Genomic DNA, 22,664 nt, shown 5'->3' on the forward strand with positions numbered 1-22,664 from the left:
AGTGGCCACTTCTAGCTACTATAAACTTTTTCGAGAACGCGTTGAAACTCAACGGTCAAAAACTTGGACTTATTTTAATTTTCGATCGATATACTTCTTTCGTTCTTTATGAATAAATGAATCGTTTCCATGTATCGTTCGAGAATTAAATTTCTATAAAAATATAAAGTCGTTGAATTATATAAAATGAAGGAACTTACGTAAAGTTGCGTAATCGTAAAACCGATAATTATACTACATATAATTGAAAAAAACTTGGAGGAAATATGAATCAAACTTTCTTTATTATTTTCTTCGTCTTATTTTAACTTTCCAACTTGTCATTGATCGTTTGTTGCAATAATTGGATTTCGCTGTTTCTTTAATTATTGCTTTTATCGTATCATGTTTCGTTTAAAACATTGCGATTTTATATTTGCTATTCCGTTCACACATTCGCGTTCTTACACACGTATTATTTATATATAATATAATCTTCGATGTCATAGAATGGTTTCGCATCGAAGTATCGAGTAGTAGTATCACAGATTTATACGCAGACATTCCACGTAATATTCTACTTACGTTTTTCAATAGGGATTGAAGCAAAGCTATAACAATAAGATTATACTTTATATCGTATACCGAGTTTCAACTTTCCGATTCACAATTTTCTCATCGACTTTCACGTCAAAATAAGAACTTTAAACACCCGATCAATTTTGCAAAACCTGTATCGCGAAAACTGATACATTTCTTTTCCTTTTATTTCCTATCATATGAAGCGATGCAATGATAATAATAATAATAATAATAAATTATTATTATTTTTACGTTATTAAGATAAACAATTTCTCGTATTAATTTTCACTCTACGTTAACCCATTAAAATCATCAATTAAAATTTAATCTTCCACTTCCTTAAAACTCTTCCCAAACAAATTGACATTCTTCCTTCTTCGACACCTTCCCACGTCCTTGTCAATCTACACACATACACAACGAAGAAGTCTGTGGAAGAGAGGCTGTGTTCAACCGTGCTCTTCTCGAGATCAATCAGTGGACCGCGCCTTCGCAGAAGCGACCGAGAGAAAGGTGGCTCGACCTCGTTTCTGATTCCAGCATCGGTGTCGGCTCTCCTCGATTGATAATCTTCTTTAACTGCACTTTAATTTGCTCGCGAGGAAAATCTCATGGATTAATGAACATTTTACATAGAAAAAAAAAAAAAAAGAATTATTAAACCTAACCTTTTCACAATTTTTAATATAACAGCATCTCAAGCCATTTTTCTAAAAAGATATCTAAATTTTGTTAAAAAGGAAAAGAAATGTACGATATTGAAATAATGTGGTAAATAAAGGAATTATTAAATCTATATATATAATAATCTTTTCATTTTTATAATATAAGCTTAATTTTTCTAAAAAGATGTCTAAATTTTGTTAAAAAGGAAAAGAAATGTAGAATATTGAAATAATATGGTAAATAAAAGAATTATTAAATCTATATATATAATAATCTTTTCATTTTTATAATCTTAAGCTTAATTTTTCTAAAAAGATGTCTAAATTTTGTTAAAAAGGAAAAGAAATGTAGAATATTGAAATAATGTGGTAAATAAAAGAATTATTAAATTTTTCTTAAATTAATCTTTTCATTTTTATAATATAATGATATCTTGAGCCATTTTTCTAAAAAGATGTCTAAATTTTATTAAAAGAAGAAAAGAAACGTACAATATAGAAATAATGTGATAAATAAAAGAATTATTAAATCTAATCTTTTCATTTTTATAATATAACGATATCTTGAGCCATTTTTCTAAAAAGATGTCTAAATTTTATTAAAAGAAGAAAAGAAATGTACAATACTGGAAAATAAGATTCTCAAAAACGTATGAGCAAAGTACCGAGCAAAAATAGGTTTGACTGTATATCGAACATTATTATATATATATATATATATAGTCAAAAGAAAGAAGAGAGAAAGTTGTGTACACAGTTAACAAGGGAACGCCCGTATGAATCGAGGGAAAGATCGTCGGAAGTAGAATCTTGTATGCGCTTGTATCGGCTTTCTTCGATAGTGAAAGGAAGAGTTTTTTTTCTTTCTTTTTTTTTTTTTTTTTTTTTTTTTCAGATACGGATCCCATACGAGATCGATTTCTCGTAAGAGGGAGCCACGAAAGCGTGCAGATGCGTCTTTTAAACTGTTGTTGGAAAAAAGAGAAACAAGCTTGCTACTTATGTAGATCGTGAAGATTCGTTGTTAGAAAACTGGTTTCGAAAATTGTTGGATCGTATTCCCAAGATGATCTTCTGATCTGGTTAAAGAGCACGCAAAGTTGTCGATCGATTGAAAATTGAACGATCGAGATTCATTGAAGATTTCATTGCTAGGTTAGGTTTCGTATACGTGATATATGATATTGTCGTATACGTAGGTTCAACGATATATCAATTTCATATCTCGAAAATGATTTTTAGGAATTTTAACGAATTAGATTAGATCGTGGGCGTGAAAATAAGTTGATTGAAAACATGGCATTAGATTATTTATGTTTGAGAATTTCACGCTATGAAATTGTAATGAAATTTCTTTCGAATGTATCGAACGAAAACCGATTTCCACGCAAAAAATATTTCGAGTATAACGATCCGTTCTTTAACAAATCTGAAAACAAAAGTTTTATTTATTTTATTTATTTATTTATTTTTTTTTGCTTAAAAATTCTGCGATCCCCCACGCGACACGAGAAAGCTTCTATATCTTATAGCAGTAATACTGTTCCTTTCCGGAACAGAGTACAATTGTTGTGGCTTAAATCGTTCCTTTTATCGCAAGAAAAGAAAACTCGGAAACATTTATAATAAATAACCGCAGCCCACTGCTTCGAAATAGTCGCACGAGAAGTCACTTTTAACGTTTGCATAATGCCAACTGCACCGATTTTACGACGTTCGTCGTGCGATGACCGAAATTTCGATCAGGAAGCCGTCATGGGGATCCGATTCGCATAATGCCATTGCGCAACGTGAATTGTGAATCGGCCTCTCTGCTACATACACGGTGTAAAATATTTGCACAGTGTTTTTCTTCTAATTTTATAAATTAATAATATTAATTTAAAAAATGATCGGTCAAATTCAACTATTTTTACGTAATTAATTTCGAGAAAATGAACTTTGAAAATTCTTTGGATTTATTTTTATAGGATCGCGTTAAAGAATATCTGAAAGAAAAAATTATAAGGATGTTTGATCAAGGAATTCGATTAAGAAAATTCATTGGCTTCGAGCAACAATTTGTTCGTAATATTTTCGAAATAATAGACGTAGTCATTTTCTCAAAAAAGAAAAAAAAAAATGAAAACGAAAAATCCTATATTTTCGATTTATCTTTTCCAATTATACTCTTCGAAACACCCTATATAATACAGAAATTGAGTTAAAATAATATAAAATGAACGTACACTTAAATCTGACCGATTTTAATATTTTTCTCATTTACTATTTTTACTCGACACGAAATATAATAATTAATAACGCAAAATATATAACGACGAATATATATTTTTTCCTTTTAAATTTTGAACGTGTGCAAATACACGCTCCTACTGTATACATCGGATTTCACAGTCCGTGAATCCCCGTTTCCATTGTGAGAATGACGAAGAAAGCAGAAAGACCACGACCCGTGTCCGGCACGCGATCTTCCGCGATGAGAATGTACAATGTAATGTAATCAGAATGATGTCAGTAGTACGTTCTTTCGGCAAGATTCTTTTCGAACGGAAGAAAGTCGGCGACTCGTTGAGATAGATCGAGATCCGTAATCTCTCTTTTGATTATAAACTTCGTGTCGAAACGAACTTAACCGAACGATATTTCCCCCTCCCCTCCCCATTTTTTTCCAACCACGGTTGCAATCACCGTTTCAGCAATGCGGTATTGTTAAGCATAAAATAGAAATGAAACTCTCTATGATTATGGAGGCAGCGCCAAATTGGCCTTTATTTCATCAAATTGTTCGTCCATTAAATAGATTGTAATTCGAAACAGGAATTATTTACAATGGGAAAAATTATTTTCACGTTTACTTTGAGAGAATTATTATTCGAAGCGTGGACGATTAATAAGTGAATGCCATAACGTAAGATAATTTGAGAAAATAAGAAAAGTGAAAAATGAAGAAATGATAATATATATTAATCGCAAAATGGAAAGGACGAATGACGAAATGTTGCTCGCCGAGGGTTTCCACTCATTTCGAAAACTCGAGTGAAAGATACACTGTGATAATTATTAGAAACCATCCGTTTTCAGAGTTGTTCACAGTTCGTTAGCTGCAGTTGCACTCTGAATATCTCGACACGCAATATAATAATATCAACGACGATGATGATTATTCTTTAGTCGTTAGTTGAATATGCAACGCGAGCTTTGAACGAATGTTTTCGAAATCTTTTTTTTTCGAAATCGCCAATCGTTTTACGATTGTATAATTATTGTTCATTAAAAAATTATCGCGTTGGAAAATATATTTATGTAACATAACTTAATTCGTTAAAAAGTGCGCATTAATTTACAAATTTATAATTTTTCGAGATCGAAAAAAAAAAAGAAAAACTTGAAAAAATTGAACACTGAATACGAACAGTTGCGCAAACATTACGTGAACGTTACGATTCTCCGACACGGAAATGCGAATCACGTAAAATACGTTTGGTGGAAAATCAAAAAGAGATCGCGACAGTATAATCCCGTATTCGCAAATCGTCTTGCGACAAAGGGAAACGTGCAAACTGTTTGCGTTGCCGAAATTGAATATCGATTCTTTTCATTCCCTAACCCCGCAAAACCCTTAATCTCCTTTTATTAGTAAAAATCTATATTTCGTTTTTTACACTTCTTTGTCTTTCCCTATTCGATTCTATATTTTATTTTGTGAATACAGACGCGTATATATTGGTGTATCGTCGAATAATTAAAAATTCTTCTTTCGACAACTTCGATTCGAAATTTGAAAACATTCGATGAAGATTTAAACGTATTCGTTTTCCATATAAGAACGCGGATCGCACACGACATGCGAGTATAGAGCATGCCACGTTTTGTACTTTTCGAGTTCGCAGTTAGAAGGACGACTACATTCACTGATTAATTTTACTGTTGCAGACCTAGATAAAGTTCCTACGTAGTCCGCCTCGCACAATCCTGAATTGAAAACTTCGAAAATACACGTCGAAAGATTTAATTAATCGCGAAATATTCAAATTCGAAAAATTATTACGGAACAAATATATTTATAAAGAGAAAGAATTTCTTGTTACAAAGTTTTATTATTCCATTTTATAGATACGCTAAAAAAAATAAATTTAAACTTTCTCATCAATCATAAAAATTACGGTTGTCCTACTTTGTGAAAAAAAAATATTTTTTTAATAAATAAAGTAGTGCAATTGCATTTTTTCTATCGAAACAATCCATTTTTATCCATGCTGAATTTCGAATATATCGATCACGAAGTTAACGATAATTTTAAGTTTCGATAAATTTTTTTTTTTCTTAATTTTTGTAATTAGAAAATTTCTCTTCGAATTATTATATAAATTCCATTAATATCGCGAAAGTATTTTCTTTCCCTCTTCTTTTATCTCCTGTTTGCGGTTTTATTAATAGTTATATCAATTGAATCGTGGCTAACTGTTTGTCATAAAACACTTCGGTCTCTTGAGTTCCTGCTGATCACCAAGACTTGCGGTTATATTTTTTACCCTCTTTTCATCCAAGCATAAAATTCCGATCATTCCAATTTACGATCACTATCTCTAGCTGCCATCAAAGATGAAACGAGAAACGAAAACGATCAGATTCCGCCTCGAATTTTATTTTCTTTCAATGAAAATAATTTATCTAAATTCTTTTTTTTCACCTCATCTTTCCATAATATATTTTTCGAATTATTACAAATATTCCGATAATCTATTTTTTAATTATTCGTGAATTGTGAAAATGGAAAAAATACGAGGTAAGCGGATTAAAAATGCAACAGCTTGAACTAGAGAGTAGAGTACAAGTAACGTCTAAACATCGTAAACGCTTCACATGAAATCTTTACTACGCGCCCGTGCGTGCAGAAATCTATTCAATCATACTGCGCATGCTGACAAATGATGTTACTACTCGTTCACGGCCGTTCGTGCGCGGAATACCATTCACAAGTGTTTGGCCAACGCTTGTATTCGCATATCGTTCGTTGACATTCGTTTGCTATATTACTGCTCGAACGAATATCGAAAGGATCGAGAACGGAAAATAATTTTGAAGTATGACTTTTTCCTTTCTAATCAAAGTTAAATATTATTCACTTAAATATTGTCGCGGAAAGAATGCTGGTCTGATTGGTTAATTTGGAAGAAAACGTCTATTTTCACAAGCATTTTTGTCTTGTTCTCTAGCATGATATTTGTCACGTACACTAAACCAAAACGACGATCTGTATCTAAACCTCGATGCATTAGCGTAGCCATAGAATTGAAAGAATTCTAACGTATCGATATAATACAAAATTCTTTTTATTTTTTAAAACATGTGTAACGATAATTGTAAGGATAGTTTAATTTATAAATATAATTTCGAGCAGTTAAGATAATAATTGTACGAATAAGTTAGACATACTACAAATAATTTCAAAAATATTTCAGCTAAAATATGAAATGAAAATAATTTTTACGATTTTAAATATATTACTACGCAGTGTGTGGTGTCAGAATTGTCAACAAAGCGTTTGAAGTGGAGATAGGCGGTCCTAGCGAAAGACCCCTCTTGCCCCTGTGCCGTCCCGCGAGACTTTTTTCGAGCAGTGAACAGTATATGCTTACAAATATACACAACAGTGAGAAGAGTAATAAAAAACCAATGATATATTCGTAGGATAATTTTAGAGAGTTCCAAACAAAAGTTGTTGTAACAAAATTTCCGTTAATTTCGTTTATTTAATTAAGTTACAAACAATTGACTAAGTAAGACGATAAAATACAGTTTCGCTCTGCGAATTTACATTCTATTTCCGCTTCGTCTAACGCGAATTTAAATTGTTTCGTAACTCGATCAACATTTTATGTATACCAACCAACTTCTGCATTCGACTGGTCCAAAGAATAAATTATACCCGTACACGTGTATTACATTTTTATGATTTCAGACGGTGCACAGGCGTCTTACATTGACGGTATCGGTCTGTTTGATCTTATCGATGAAATTTGGCACGACACGAGGCGAAAGATGGTCGCGACAGGTCTCGAATAGCGAATGGATACCATTGGCGAATCCTAGGGCGGTGCAAACTCAAGTCGAGCAAAACGGCCCGTCTACTGGACGTTTGGCGAGCGGGAGCGCGCAGCTGCCTCAACTTCCTCAACTCTCTCTACCGCCAGCCCTTCAACAACAATATCAAGAGCAATTATTGCAGCTGCAGAAGACTCAGGAAAATATACAAAAGCTGTTGCTATTGCAACAACAGCTTAGAGCTCAACAGCAACTTCTTCAGGTAAAATATTTTTTTATTTTAAACGTAAATTAAAACTCGAATATGAAAGAATCATTCAACCTCTTATTATATTAATTTATATCTTTTCGGTATTCTTTTCAAAGAGTCTTTCCTGAAATTTACAGAAGTCTTTGTTTCCTCAGTCTCAAACGTTCGTACCAAGCGGGTTCAGCAATGCGGACGAGGACAAGCAATTGCATCAAGTCAGATTGGGGGACTCGCAGGTGGCGGATCTTGCTTCCGAAGATCTGGTGCCACCCCTCCCCTTAACCGACTCGTTGCCGTCGGTTTTTCCGCCGCAGAACTTCCTCCCTCAACAACCACCCAACCCAGCCACGAAACAGGACACGAGTCTACCTCAGGAATTGGCTAATTTGTCGGGGCAGGATTTCAAGAACGAGCAGTTGTTGCAACAGAGGCCCAACGTAGGAAATGTTGGACAGATCGAGGGGAATCAAAAGCAAGGCGCGAAACAGATAAAGGAATCAAGCCAAGTCGGCTTGGTGTCTCAAAGTGAGAGTGACCAAGACGAGGACGAAGAGGTTTGTACTTGTTATTTAATATAAAATTATATAAATTTAATAAATTTAATAATTATATAAATTTTTTTTTATTAAATATATAATTTTTTGTACGAAGAATCGAACAAAAATTTTTATCTTTCGCTAAAAAAGGTAATTCTGTAATTGTTAATTTCAATCCATTCCTATATAATAATAAAATTGCTTTATTACAAAGTTCGTTTGTTAATAAAATTTTAAAACGATCAAGAGCAAAGTTCCGTTCGAGATTACAAAGTTCAAGAGTTCTAGGGGTTTCCTCCCCTTCTTATCTCACGAACGACATTCCCAATCCAAGGAAAATTCTTAGAACAAGGAATTATGTCACTCACGAGTTCGCTGTTCAGGAAACGAGTATTATAATAATTTTTCTCAAGTAAAGATGCTGATTGTCATGAAAATTAGCATGTCTCAATCATAGAATTCAACCATAGAATTTTTCTACAAAAAATATACGATTTCACACTGTCAACCCTATAACACTTCATTTCATTTTGTCCTAATATATCCTTTTTATTTCAGGTGCAATTGGTCTACGTGCCGGCGGAAACTTTGGCGCAACGAGGGCAGCCTAAGAGAGGGCGTGGAAGGAAGCAGTATCACCCTCTGCGTCAGCACCAGCAACCCCAACAACTGCAACAGAGCCAAGGCGTGGACGCGATCGGACACGACCAGAACGCGTTTGCCCGTCAAATATTGCAACAGATCCAGATGGAGCGGGAGGAGAAGGCCCAATTTTTGAAAGAGGAACGGATGAAGGAGATCGCGAGATTGAACGAGGAGCAAAGGGCGTTGGAGCGAAAGGCGCGGCTTCAACAGGAGGCACTGCAGAGGGAGCAAGAGTTGCAGAGGCAACGGGAAGCGGAGAAGAAGAAGAAAGAGTTGGAGAGGTTGGAAGAGTTGGCCAAGCAACGGGAGTTGGAGAGGATCCGAGAGGCGAGGGAGAAGCAACGTTTGGAAGAGCTGGAGAGAAGGAGATTGGCGGAGGTCCGGGCGAAAGAAGAGAAAAGGCGAGCCGAGGAAGCGAGCAGGCAGAGGGAAGCCGAGAGATTGGCCGCATTGGAGAGGCAGAAGGAACTGGAGAGGCAGAAGGAACTGGAGAGGCAGAAGGAACTGGAGATCCAACAGCAACGAGAGCGTGAGAACGAGGGCAGAGTGGAGCAGGCCGAGAATCGAGACGTTCAAGCTCAGGCTCTTCCTTTGATCAGAAATCAAAGCCAGCAATTGCATCGTCAACAACAATTGTCGGAAACGCCTAAACAGGTTAAAAGTAAGATCAGAGGCAGGCAAAGGCAGAGGCCTAATTTCCAGGATCAGCAGAGTTATAGAGAAGCTAGCACAACTCTTTCCCCTAATCAGCCTCCTCTCTCGGTATACATGGGAAGTTCCAGCTCGAAGACAACCAACGTCAAAGTTTCTGACGTGTTGAGGATATTGAAGGACGCGAAGACGATAGCTGTTTTGGACACGGTTGGCCCGGATACACCTCAAGTATTCGTGGGCCCAACCAGTTTAGATCCCCCACCGGGTTACGCCAAGTTCGATCTTCCCTACCTGTCGTCCATCGATCACAATCGCGTGGAGAGGAGGGTCGATAAGTTGCCTTTCTTCGTGGCGCCGCTCAGCTTCGATCCTCCTGCAGGATATTCCAAAATCCCTTTCCCGGCGCCACATATAGGATCGGTGGTGGTGAACACGTTGGATAACACCTTGGATCCCACGAAAGACAGAGACGATCCCAATCCAAGCCCGACACCTCTTATAGAGCCTAATTCCTATTTGGACGGTTTGGACGCTGTCTCTGATTCCACTACTCCTTCGTACGAGCCTCAGACGACCATAAGTTATCCCGAACCGTCCAATACTCCCAAATACGAGCAAACGTATTCGACGCCACCCGCCGGATATTCGTCCGGATCCAGATTCAGGTTCAGACAATTTTACGCCGACGGTAAACCTGCTTCCGTAATCGGTACTTCTTACTACGACGAGCAGAAAACCGCGACGAGGAAGGACAAGTATTATATCGACGAAGGTTCGAGAACTACGGAGATTCCCGCGCAAAGTGGCAACGTTGAAACGTCGGTGAGTCGCGCGGAAGAAGTTTCGTATTCCACGACGCCCGCTTTCAAAGAAGAAACTATAGTCGGTCACCAAGACCCGTCGGATCAACTGGCGTTAATTAATGAACAGTTGGCCCAGCAGAGGGAGAAATACAACAGTGGTGGACAGTATGGCGAGCAAAAGGTCTCTAGCGGCCAGGCTGGTAGTTTCAACGGTGAAATCGCTAGCGGTGACGTTAACGACGTTAGAGATTCCGTTGGGCCAACGCAGTATAGCTTGCCAGCCGAGCTGCCCGCGATCTCTCCTCACCTCCCTGGTCTGGTCAACTCACTGTTGGATAAGAGCGAGGCGAAACTCCATACCACTACTACCAGCACGACAACTACGACCACCACTACGACTCAACGTATACCCACGACCACTTATAGGCCTCGCAGTAGACAAAGGTAGGTAGGCGTTGCGCGCGGCGATTGGTTGATTTTTGAACGAATGGTCGGAGAAGGAGAGGAAGAGAGAAATTTGATTGGTAATTTTTAGAAGCAGACTAGTTTCCACGAGGCCGAGAACGACGACCGAAACGACTCCATCGAGCAGAACGAATGTAGATAGAAATCGAAGACCGTACAACAGATCCAGATCTAGATTCACGACTACTACGGAAGAATATCACGAATCCGCTTACGAGCCAACTAGATCCAAAATTCCAGAGACTACGGTGAGATATAACGGGGAGCATAGGAGGCCGACGAGCAGAACGCAGAAATATAGGAATCGAGATAAGATTAGCCAGCAATCCGAGGTACATGCATCTTGTGAATTTATGATTGTCTATAAACTGTTTACGTAGCTATAGTTCAAAAACTTTAAACGATAAATCAATCAAAATTTGCTAATATCACGGATATTATAAAACGTCAAAAACATCGTCGCGATATTTTTAAAATAGTAAATGTCAAGTGGAATAAAATATTATTGAAACTTGCATTTCGATCGATTTATACATATACGACTTACATATCGAAACATATTATATATATATATATATATATATTCATTCATATATATATATATATATATATTTCGTGCAAATAGGTTCAGAACAAACAGACGCAGCAATCGTACGACACCATCTCCCACAGCGATTCGAATCCCCCGACATCGAATGGTTTCCTCCAGCAGACGGGACCGGACTCGAGTAATCTTCGTCACTTCGATTCGTCGTCGAATCTGAACGACTATACCCCGGAGAATTATCCGTCCACCACTGTCAGCACCACCGAAAATTATCCATCTTTCCACGACGTCACGGTGAATCACGGTTCCGCTCTAATTTCGGAAGATTATTCAAGAAGTCAAAGTTATCCTCAAACGATTCAAGAAGATTACCGATCAACCGTGGAACAGATTGGTATAGAAAAGAGTCCAGTGAATGGATTTAATTATCAAGCTCAAAGCGGAGAGCCGTTGGATCAAAGATTACTCGAGAGAACGAAGGATTATCAGTTGGATGGAAAAGTAGAGAACGGCGACTATGAGATATCCACCACCGTTGATCCAACAAGGTTGAGGACATCGGAAGAGCAACGTTACTCGTCCGTCTACAACGTGAACGTACCGCAGACGCAGCCAGAATACAGTTTAACTGGACAAGATAATCTGCATCACGTGGAGAACGAGAAGATTCAAACCGGTGTTATCGATAGTAATCCTAACGAGCAGCCGATATTTATCCCGTTGCCGGAGAATAAGCAAGAGGATTACGAGTTATCAATCTCCTCCACGGAACTTCCATTGCTAGATGTAAGACGATTTATTGGCTAATAGATTTTGGAAAGATTTCTCTGTAGAAGAAATTGTAAAAAAAATTAATTCCGATTTTAGATAACAACCGACACACCGACGACAAGCACGACTCCTGTGATAATTCGACAACGAGTACGAGGACGTATAGGCACTCGTTTGCATCACGAGCCTTCGGTTCAGACTCGTAACAAAGGTTCGCAGGACGAGTATGTTCGTTTCAACGTGGTAAACGATTCCTCTCGAACGATATCGAGCAGACAGAGAAGTAGATCGAGATCTCGTACACCGAGTCACGGATCACAGGTTCAGACCGATGGTAACGAGTACATTAAGATCCACGCGTTGCAACAGCAAAGGTTAGTCGCCACAACAACACCACCGCCATCTACCACGACCACTACGATCAGCTCAACGGAAGAGGACATCGATTACGGATTTATAAGACCACCGAATTTCCGACCTGTACATCCAGTGGACAATAGATTCCAGCAACCGATCACGTATCGACCTCATTTTCCAGAGGTGATTTTGAAAAAAAAAAAAATTTTTTTAAACGAGGAAGTCGTATTATAAAAAGATTTAACCATCAATTGTTGCAATTGTCACGAAACGAAAGAAAGTTCTCATAAGAAACGAACAAGCAAAATTCTCTCATTTTCAGGTGCCTCAGCAATCACTGCTACTAAACGAGGACGAAACCGCATTGGAATCGAGTCCCCCGCAATCACAGCTGTTGAAAAATCGTCAAAAGTATCAACCAACTCCCAATCGTCGTCCATCGGTAAAAGCGACAACCGTGCCGCCATCTACAACGACTATGGAAGCCGTCACTACTACCGAAAAAATACCTGTTGCCACGGTGCTTCCTGACGACATGATATATACGGTGAAATCGAAGTCTCGGCCGGACGAAGCGAAAGAGATCAGAGTGAGAGGTAGAATTCGTCGACCCGGTAGAAAACGCGTAACTACCACGAGCACAACCGAATCCGTGTTGGAGGCGCATAACGAGCTGCCATTGGACGAAAATTATCCGCCGATACGACCACAAGCCGTAACCACAGAGCATCAACAGACAGTGTACAACGATAATTACAATAACAACGGAGAATTCTCCGATGGTGCGCGTAATCCAACTGGACAACAATTCTACGAGACTTCTAGCGAGAACGTGAGTACAGTTGAAGACAATGCGATCAGGTTATGAATCAAAAAAGCAATTGGAAGCGGTATTTAATAAGAATGTTATATTTGTAATTTCGAATAAAGTTTTTTAAAAGTTAGAATCAAAAAATGTGAATTGAAAGGATTTATAAGGGATGTATAAAACTAAAAGTTCCAATTATGGTTGGAAGCGATGCGATAAGGTTATAAATCAAAAAAATTGAAAAGAATATTTAATGAGGATGTACTTATAACTTAATCGAGCAAAAGTAAAATTTATAAAAGTAAGGATTAAAAAATGTGAACGAATCAAAAGGATTTATAAGATATATATGAAGTTAAAAATGAGCTCTATATACATTTATTATATATATAATTGAAATTTGATTAATCATGCACGTTCGATTTATTTTTTATTAATATAAATATTTATTCCAAAAGATATAAAATATTAAATATTTCAGATCGTCGTCTGAAATTAGTTGTCATGAATACGCTTGTCTCGACACTCGGAACATGTTTACTTTAACACTTGACTGATTTTACGACCCTATTATATCCGTTCCACTTTGTATATACTGTACCGAACAATAGTTAGGTGGATTAGAAGGGACCTTAACGAGGGTCGATCTGAGGTATGATTAGAAATTCGAGCACAGTTTGTACTGGTATTCGTACACACAGTACAGTCTCTTGTTTCTGACCTATTCTTGCTCCAATTCCTGGCTTCTACCAGTTCTTTTATCGGCTATGGTTTGTTTATGGATTGTGATAAAATAATCGGTGCGTTATATTTTTTTTATGAAAATTTTATCGTTACTTTTTTTATCATTTTCAGGAATGGAAATTTTAAAATTAACAGATGATATATTTATTATATTTTTCTTTTTTGATTGGAACGACAATATCGATTAAATTGTCCACGATATTTAATCTTTTTTTAATTTAAATCATAGAATTTTACTGCAAATTCTAGCAATTCTCGTTAAAAACTCTACTTCTTCCTCGGTACACAGTTCTTGCCGTTAAAGAAAACTCGTTCCTTTCAAATATATACAATGCTCACAGACAAGATTACGCTCTTAAAAGAAGAAAGCAACAAACAACGATCGATTTAGATAGAAAATTAAAAATACTTTCTTTCGACAAATTTGAAAAGAAAAGCAAAAACTGAAAAATATTGTAATCAATCAGATTACACCAAGATCAAAATTTCAATATCTCTAAAAATTTTTTTCGAAATTGAATAATTCTTATACACATATTAGAGAGATAGAAGAAGAAATTCATTACTTTTACAAACAAAAAGTATTGAATATTATAATCCAAGACATAATTTTTTTTCTTGCAGCGCACAAAGTTTCCCATCTAGTGATCCAGATAAAAAAATAATCGATTTCTTTTCCATTTTCAAAGAAAACCAAAACTCTTATCTTAAGATATGTAATTCTGACTCGTATAACAATATCTCCCGCACAGCTTTAAACTTCCACCTAATTAAAACTTATCGCAAATTGCAGTACCCGGCAGAATTCATGCTGAACTTCGGTAACTACCCGTCCCAACCAGTTCAACGTGACGAATACGATCAGGCGCAGTTGGCCAGCGACGCGCCAAGGAAATACTCGAGCCAAGCTTCAAGGACAAGCACGTCGGCGGCCATCGACAATCGTCGGACAACGGTGGACATCTACGGGGCAGAGAGCCAGTGGTCCACGAAACTGACGAGGACCTCGTTCCAGCCGAGTTTCTCGTCGAATCAAGTGAATTCGGGGGTGGCCTCGAAGGGTGGCCATGCCTGGTCGTCCAACGACGACTCCTCGAAAAACGCCGATCTGCCGGATATAATCACCGCTCCGCCGGAAGTGTCGTCCGTCACGTTGATCGTCTCCTCGGACGACAAGAGGATGAAGGAGGAGGAGGGGAAAGAGGAGAAGGGGGAGGAGGAGGAGGACGAGTCCACGTTGATGGGCACCACGATGTTCGGTATGAAAACGCAGGATCACACGGAGAGGATAAACGCGAGGGTGACGGCCATCACCGACGGTGCGTCGGCGATTAAAGAAAAAAGAAACGGAAGCGAGGTTGGTGGCAAGGAGACGATGGCAGGCGAGGTGGAGAGTTCTACGAAGCAATTGATGATGGCCACGGATTTGCACAAGATTGGATGGAAGAGCGACAATTCTACCGGTGCGAAAAAGGTGACGAGATTAGAATATAATTATACAATGCTCACAGACAAGTTTAATACGATAATTGGATAATTGGAAGAATTTGTAAAGATGCTTTTATTTGGTTATTTATTTATTTACTTTTTTTCCTTTTGGAGAAGATTGGATGGAAGAATAATTCTATCGCGAAGGTGACGAGATTAAAATATAATTATACGTAATTGGATAATTGGAAGTTGTAAAGATGCTTTTATTTATTTATTTATTTATTTACTTTTTCCTTTTGGAGAAGATTGGATGGAAGAGTAATTCTATCACGAAGAAGGTGACGAGATTAGAATATAATTATACGTAATTGGAAGTTGTAAAGATGCTTTTATTTATTTATTTATTTATTTATTTACTTTTTTTCCTTTTGAAGAAGATTGGATGGAAGAATAATTCTATTGCGAAGAAAGTGATGAGATTAGAATATAATTATACGTAATTGGATAATTAGAAGTTGTAAAGATGCTTTTTGTTTATTTATTTACTTTTTCCTTTTGGAGAAGATTGGATGGAAGAATAATTCTATCGCGAAGAAAGTGACGAGATTAGAATATAATTACATAATTGGATAATTAAAAGTTGTAAAGATGCTTTTATTTATTTATTTATTTATTTACTTTTTCCTTTTGGAGAAGATTAGATGGAAGAGTAATTCTATCACAAAGAAGGTGACGAGATTAGAATATAATTATACGTAATTAGAAGTTGTAAAGATGCTTTTTGTTTATTTATTTATTTATTTACTTTTTCTTTTTGGAGAAGATTAGATGGAAGAGTAATTCTACCGCGAAGAAGAGAGATTACAATATAATTATACGTAACTGGATAATTGGAAGTTGTAAAGATGCTTTTATTTATTTATTTATTTATTTACTTTTTCCTTTTGGAGAAGATTGGATGGAAGAGTAATTCTATCGTGAAGAAGGTGATGAGATTAGAATATAATTATACATAATTGGATAATTAGAAGTTGTAAAGATGCTTTTTGTTTATTTATTTACTTTTTCCTTTTGAAGAAGATTGGATGGAAGAATAATTCTATCGCGAAGAAAGTGACGAGATTAGAATATTATAATTATACGTAATTGGATAATTGGAAGTTGTAAAGATACTTTTTGTTTATTTATTTCTTTATTTACTTTTTTCTTTTGGAGAAGATTGGATGGAAGAATAATTCTATCGCGAAGGTGACGAGATTAGAATATAATTATACGTAATTGGAAGTTGTAAAGATGCTTTTATTTATTTATTTATTTACTTTTTTTCCTTTTGGAGAAGATTGGATGGAAGAATAATTCTATCGCGAAGAAGGTGATGAGATTAGAATATAATTACATAATTGAATAATTAAAAGTTGTAAAGATGCTTTTATTTATTTATTTATTTATTTATTTATTTTTTCCTTTTGGAGAAGATTGGATGGAAGAGCAACAATTCTACCGCGAAGAAGAGAGATTAGAATATAATTATACGTAATTGGATAATTAGAAGTTGTAAAGATATTTTTTGTTTATTTATTTCTTTATTTACTTTTTCCTTTTGGAGAAGATTGGATGGAAGGGCGACAATTCTACCGCGAAGGTGGCGAGATTAGAATATAATTATACGTAATACGATAATTGGATAATTGGAAGTTGTGGAATTTGTAAAGATGCTTTTATTTGTTTATTTATTTATTTACTTTTTCCTTTTGGAGAAGATAACGTAATTTTTCTGAAGACGGTTTATAGGTATGAGGAGTTATCGGAGATCGTTAAAGGTACGGAGAAGGGAAGTTTAATATTAGTGTGAGAGGTTGGTTATGGGGAGAGGATACGGGGATATTAATATCGGTATGAGCAGTTGCGGTTGGAAATCGTCTTTTATTAAACGAAAGGGTATGCGGTATTATTTTTTGCTTACTAATCGTGCGATTTATTTAAAAAAAAATTATGCAATCTAAATTATTTACGCTTTGAAACTTTATCAATTTTCGATACTATTTTTTTTGATACATATATATTTTTGATACATATATATTTTTTTTGATACACATATATATATATTTTTGATACTGTATAGACAGATAGATAGGGAAAAAATTGAGAAAAATTCTAATGATCTCGAATGAATAAACGAGTACGATTGTTTCCTTCGTTCCAGATTCCACGGAGGAGGAAAGTCCGCGTTCGAGTCAGACCGGCCGCCGACGATTTTGTCACAGCCGAGTCCCAACACTTCAACTCCGCCCTTAACGGCTTGTTTCGTGATCAGTACAAGTACAATCCTGTCCGTCAATCGAAACCCTCGGTGTCTTTCGCCTCGCCGGAGAAATCCATCCTGCAAGGTTTCATAACCGACATTCTGAAGAACGACGAGCCCACCGAAGCGGCGTGGACCGTGCATCCGGCCATGACCACCACCACAACAACCACCACCACAACCACCCCTCCTATGTCGATCGAAGACGAAGAAACGACAGAGACTCAGACCACCACGATCCCAACCAAGATCGAGGAGACAACGATCGCGGAGGCACCTTTCGATGATTTATTCGTAAAATTGGTCAAAAGGCCGCAAGACACGGGGAAGATGAAGGAGGAGAAGAAGGAGAAATCGGAGAGGAAGAAGGACGTTGAGGGAGAAATGGAGCAAGAAACGTGGGAATCGTCGAAGAAATGGAACCAGAAGAACGTTCAAAACACTGTTAACTTCGGTCACATCGTTGGTAAATATAAAACCAACAGAGAGAAGGATACGAACGATACACTCACAGAAGGGGTTGAGAAATTAACTGTTAATGAAAAGGAGGCGAAAAGAAAGAACGATATAGTAGAATCCGCGAACGAGACCGGAGAAGAGGATCGTGGAGGAGAGTTCTTGAAACGGCAAAACGAGGAGGTAAAAAACGAGAATTTCAATCATCCCAAGAATCATAGAGTTAAATGGAGCGAGGTAAGGTATCCGTCTGCCGTCTTCGAGCAGTCGAAACCTTCCCTCAACTGGAAGCACGATTCTGGGAAGATAGGTGGAAAATCCGGAACAACGTCTATCCCAGGATTGGTGACGAGGAACGAGGGGGACACCAGCGTGAAGACGCTCTCCGATTACGTCCAGGCGATCTTCGATACGATGAAGAGCGCCGAGGAGGAGACGAGCACGGCTACCAACACGGAGAATATGGACGACGAAGTGACCACCACCGTCCTCCCTCCTTCGAACACGTTGCACCTCCCAGACCGATCGAACGAGGAGAGATTAACGATGAAGGACGATTACGAGACGACGAAGATGACGACTACTCGGATGATCTTTGAGGAGGTTGATGGAAACGAGGCGACCGCGAATACCGAGGTGGAGAACGCAACGACGACGATCTCGGACGAGGCAACGACGAGTACGTCGGCCGAGAATAATTCGGCCACCGTTCCTCCTTTCTCCACCACTTTCAAGCCGAGCAGCAGCCCCACTTTATCGAGCAATTCGACGGAATCGATATTGGGCAAGGTTCTACGCACCTCGACGACCACCAAGGTCTCCCATATGACGGAGATTTGCTACAGGGGCCGATGCGTGATGACGAGGCCAAGTCGAGATGATCGATTCAGATGAAGGGAACTGAAGATGGTTCTTTTTTTTTTTTTTTTTTTTTGATAAACAGGATAAAAAACGCGTCCGTCATTCTCTTCGATCTGAATTATTTGTATATATATATATATATATAGAAATTGTAGAGTGGGCCTCGTTGATCCGTGATTTATTTATTTTATTAAGATATTTTCCTTCCAATGCTTCTCCGAAAGAAAGAAATTTTTAAGATGTTGTAAAGAGAGAATTTTGAAGTTTAAGTAATGGAGAGATATTTATTTTGTCGATCTATGTGAATTATATCAACGCGAATTAAGAGAATCGAAGTAAGAAGTGGTAAGAAAAAGAAGTAGTGTACTATAGTTAACGTTGATAAGAACGATCGATCATGATCGACGAATTAATCGTGATGAAAAAGGATCGCCAAAGGATTTTCTCACTCCTTTGGCTCGGTTCGAACGAGAACCAGGGGCCTACTTAATGTTTCGATCACTTTAAAACGAGTAGAAAAAGAGAAATGATAGAAATGATAAGTCTATTTAACTTAATTTTTCTGCCAGCCGTTGGTATACGTGTAAGTTAAGCGTTTAAGTATTTTAATAAAAACAAGATAAAAGTAAAAAAAGTCTCGTTCACACGCAACCCAACACAAGTTCCTCGTCTTCTTGCGGTTGAATTAAACCGCATTAACGATCATCTTTATAAATCGTTGGAAACTCTCGAGATCTGAGTAAAATTAGTTCTCGTTATACACGTTATCTCGTAATTATTTTAATATATTATAAGAAAAGATTATATATTTAGCTTCAAAGGCAAGATATCTCGTTTAATGCTCAACGTTATATTGTGATTAATTTAAATTTAAAAATTGGAAAATTCCTTTTTCAAAAATTAATATAAATTATGAAGATTGATAAAAAAAAGTTTTCTTTCAATGTTTTTTTTTTTTTCATAGAAAATATAAAGGGGAAATATAAAGAAAAATAAATTCAAAATTTAATTAATTTAAAAATTCATATTTTTTCAATAAACAATTATTTTATATAAGAACTATATGGCGAATAATAATATTTTTCAAAATTCTTTTTCTTTCATACAAAAATTCAAAATCTCTCAATTTTAATTAAACCCACAATCAAACGCAGAAAGATAATTTAAATATAAAAATTAATAAAAAAATTCAGTAGTTATATTACGTAGATATAACGTAGAAGGCAGATAAAATAAAATTTGATTCTGATTGAAAGTATAAAAGAAAAAGATGTCTGAGAAATCGTTGTTGCAGCCAAAGGAATTAAATCGTTTGTTGGAAAACAGTGCCAAGAATAAACATTTCTCTCATTGTAGTTACACGAATTCAACAGTGGCATTGGGAAACCATATACATTATCCTTTCAAAAGGATAGACGGACAACTTCTGAGCTGTTCTCGCCTCCTCCGTGTTAAATTGAACCAACAAACTGCCAGGACCAAAGTTCAATACAGTTCATTAGCCTGGTTATATCTCTTTTAATTAATCTTCCATTGCTTTTCTTTGAAAAAATTCTAACAACGATTGAATTGGCCACGAGTTTAATCCTTATCGATTCTTATTATGAAAATATTAATAATTCTTATTAATAATCTTTCATTAATAAAGCTTAATCTGATTATTTAAAAAAGAAAAAAAAAGTTTAAAATCTTTGTACTTCCGTAAGTATTTTAATATTATGTTTTTTTTTAAGTTAGATTATTAATTTAAAGACAATTTATATAATTATATTAAAAATATATTAGATAAAATTTCTTTTATAAATAATATCACTCTCTTTAACAAATTTTTAATAACTTTTTCGATAAGAAATTAATTTTAAAACTCATATCATTTTATATAATTATATATTATATAATCAGTAAATTTTGATTTATAGAATGATAATAATATATAATAATATATTATAATGTCATGCGACATATATAAAAAGAAAATTCGATGTAGTAAATGATATTTGAAATATTGTCGATATAACGGTAAAAATCAATCAAATTAATTCTATGACAGATATTCGATCATCTTTAGAATTCTATCTCATCCCAGGCTTGTTTATCGATGCATTAACTTACTCTTGAGAGCCATCATATTCAGCGAAGAAAATTATCAAAGCGTACCAGAAGTCACATTACGATCATTTTCCAATAGCTACGCTTTCCTATCTGCATTCAATTGGAGACCGTGTTATCGATTCCTGATGATATCTGCGAGACCGACACTGTCACATTTGATAGTCATTTCGATTCCGGAAATAGGAAATAATCAACTCGACGATGTTTCGAAATAGATAGATGGTTTGAATTTAGAACGTGTCCTTGACACCTGCGAAAAAGTCAATTTTCCACATCACAGATTCTAATTTCGCACTATGAACGATTTCACGAAAATCGAAATATTGATATTCGATTCTTAGAACGCGTGTGAAGTTATGTCGTGCCATGATCAATCAATTTTTGATATTGATTATATTCACATATTTTGCATTACAATATTATTTATTTAAAAGCTAGTTATTAGACTTTTTATTACTTAATATAAAGTAAAAAAATATAAAGAAAAAAATAAATATTTTCTAATGAATTTTATTTTATTTATTTATTTTTTTTTTTATATAAATATTTTATAAGATTTCTTGAAATCCTTATAAAATTACAGACTACTAAATATTCAGAATATATAGGAAAGAAAAGTTTTGCACCAGGCGTGAATGTCAACCGAATCCTTAACCTAATTTTCATGTGGCAAAAATACTCGAGTTTCCGGTGGTGTCACATGGCGTGGAAAACGACAGGAAAAGGAAAAAAAAAAGTAGCACGAATCGCAGTGAATATATATTTCAGCGAGGAATGGCGTAACATCGGATCGATCGCGAGTCGTATTTGAAGTTCGCTACAGATAGCGGAAATATTTTCTTATTTAGAGAAAAAATGAATATTAATTATAAATTATCGAGATTTATACTATCGAGGGCAATGTATATTTAAAAAGTAATTTTCATACGAATGAATTTATATTTCAACTTCATATAATCAACTGTGAAGTTGAATTTTCAATTTATTTTATTGTTTTTTTCAAGCGATATTTATTTACGTTTAATTATGAAAATGATAAAAAGATTAATAAGATTGATATATTTATTAGATCCTAGGATAAACGATAATATTTGTTCATGAATTTTAATACTTTATCTTATGAAAAATATCTTGTGCTATAATAAATTTTTCTAAAAAAAGAAATAAAATTATAATTTTATTTTAATATGCACAAGATAGAAAGTAATAAAACTCTATTGTTAAATATCATAAGTGAAGTTATCACTTAAATGTTTTCAAGAAGATTCATACAATTTATGATTGATTGATTAATCGATATTTTCATCAAATATAGAATTTGAAGATCCATAAAGTAATCGAATTGATCAACAAACAATAATGATTATTAATTTATCAATAAAAAATAAGAACCGCCAAAAAACTTAACCTAACTACACACGTGATTTTAACCATTTTTATCGTTGCGTCTCTTTTAGACTTATCTATTTTATTTATAAATAAATTGAACTCAACTTACCATCATGATTGCAAATTCATATTATTCCAATCAACTTCTTCGATCAATCACTTACACAATTTTACATTTATTTTTTTATTAACGATTAAATAATACTTCACAATGTTTAGTTTTCACTAACGAAAAAAGGATTGCAAATAACTTGAGAAAATT

The 22,664-nt window shown here is 35.6% G+C and overlaps 1 protein-coding gene across 1 annotated transcript; it reads left to right on the forward strand.

Moving 5' to 3' along the window:
* The first annotated feature begins 6,027 nt into the window (after positions 1-6,027).
* Positions 6,028-18,934, forward strand: LOC122710299. The gene is made up of 10 exons (XM_043928053.1): positions 6,028-6,060; positions 7,189-7,533; positions 7,677-8,075; positions 8,616-10,603; positions 10,695-10,956; positions 11,250-11,957; positions 12,039-12,482; positions 12,622-13,131; positions 14,645-15,325; positions 17,486-18,934. Exons 1-10 carry the CDS (start codon positions 6,028-6,030, stop codon positions 18,932-18,934), a joined length of 6,819 nt encoding a protein of 2,272 aa, XP_043783988.1.
* Positions 18,935-22,664: the final 3,730 nt, after the last annotated feature.

The sequence above is a fragment of the Apis laboriosa genome, unplaced genomic scaffold (assembly GCF_014066325.1).
Source record: "Apis laboriosa isolate Shangri-la unplaced genomic scaffold, ASM1406632v1 scaffold14551_cov152, whole genome shotgun sequence".
Lineage (NCBI taxonomy): Eukaryota > Metazoa > Arthropoda > Insecta > Hymenoptera > Apidae > Apis > Apis laboriosa.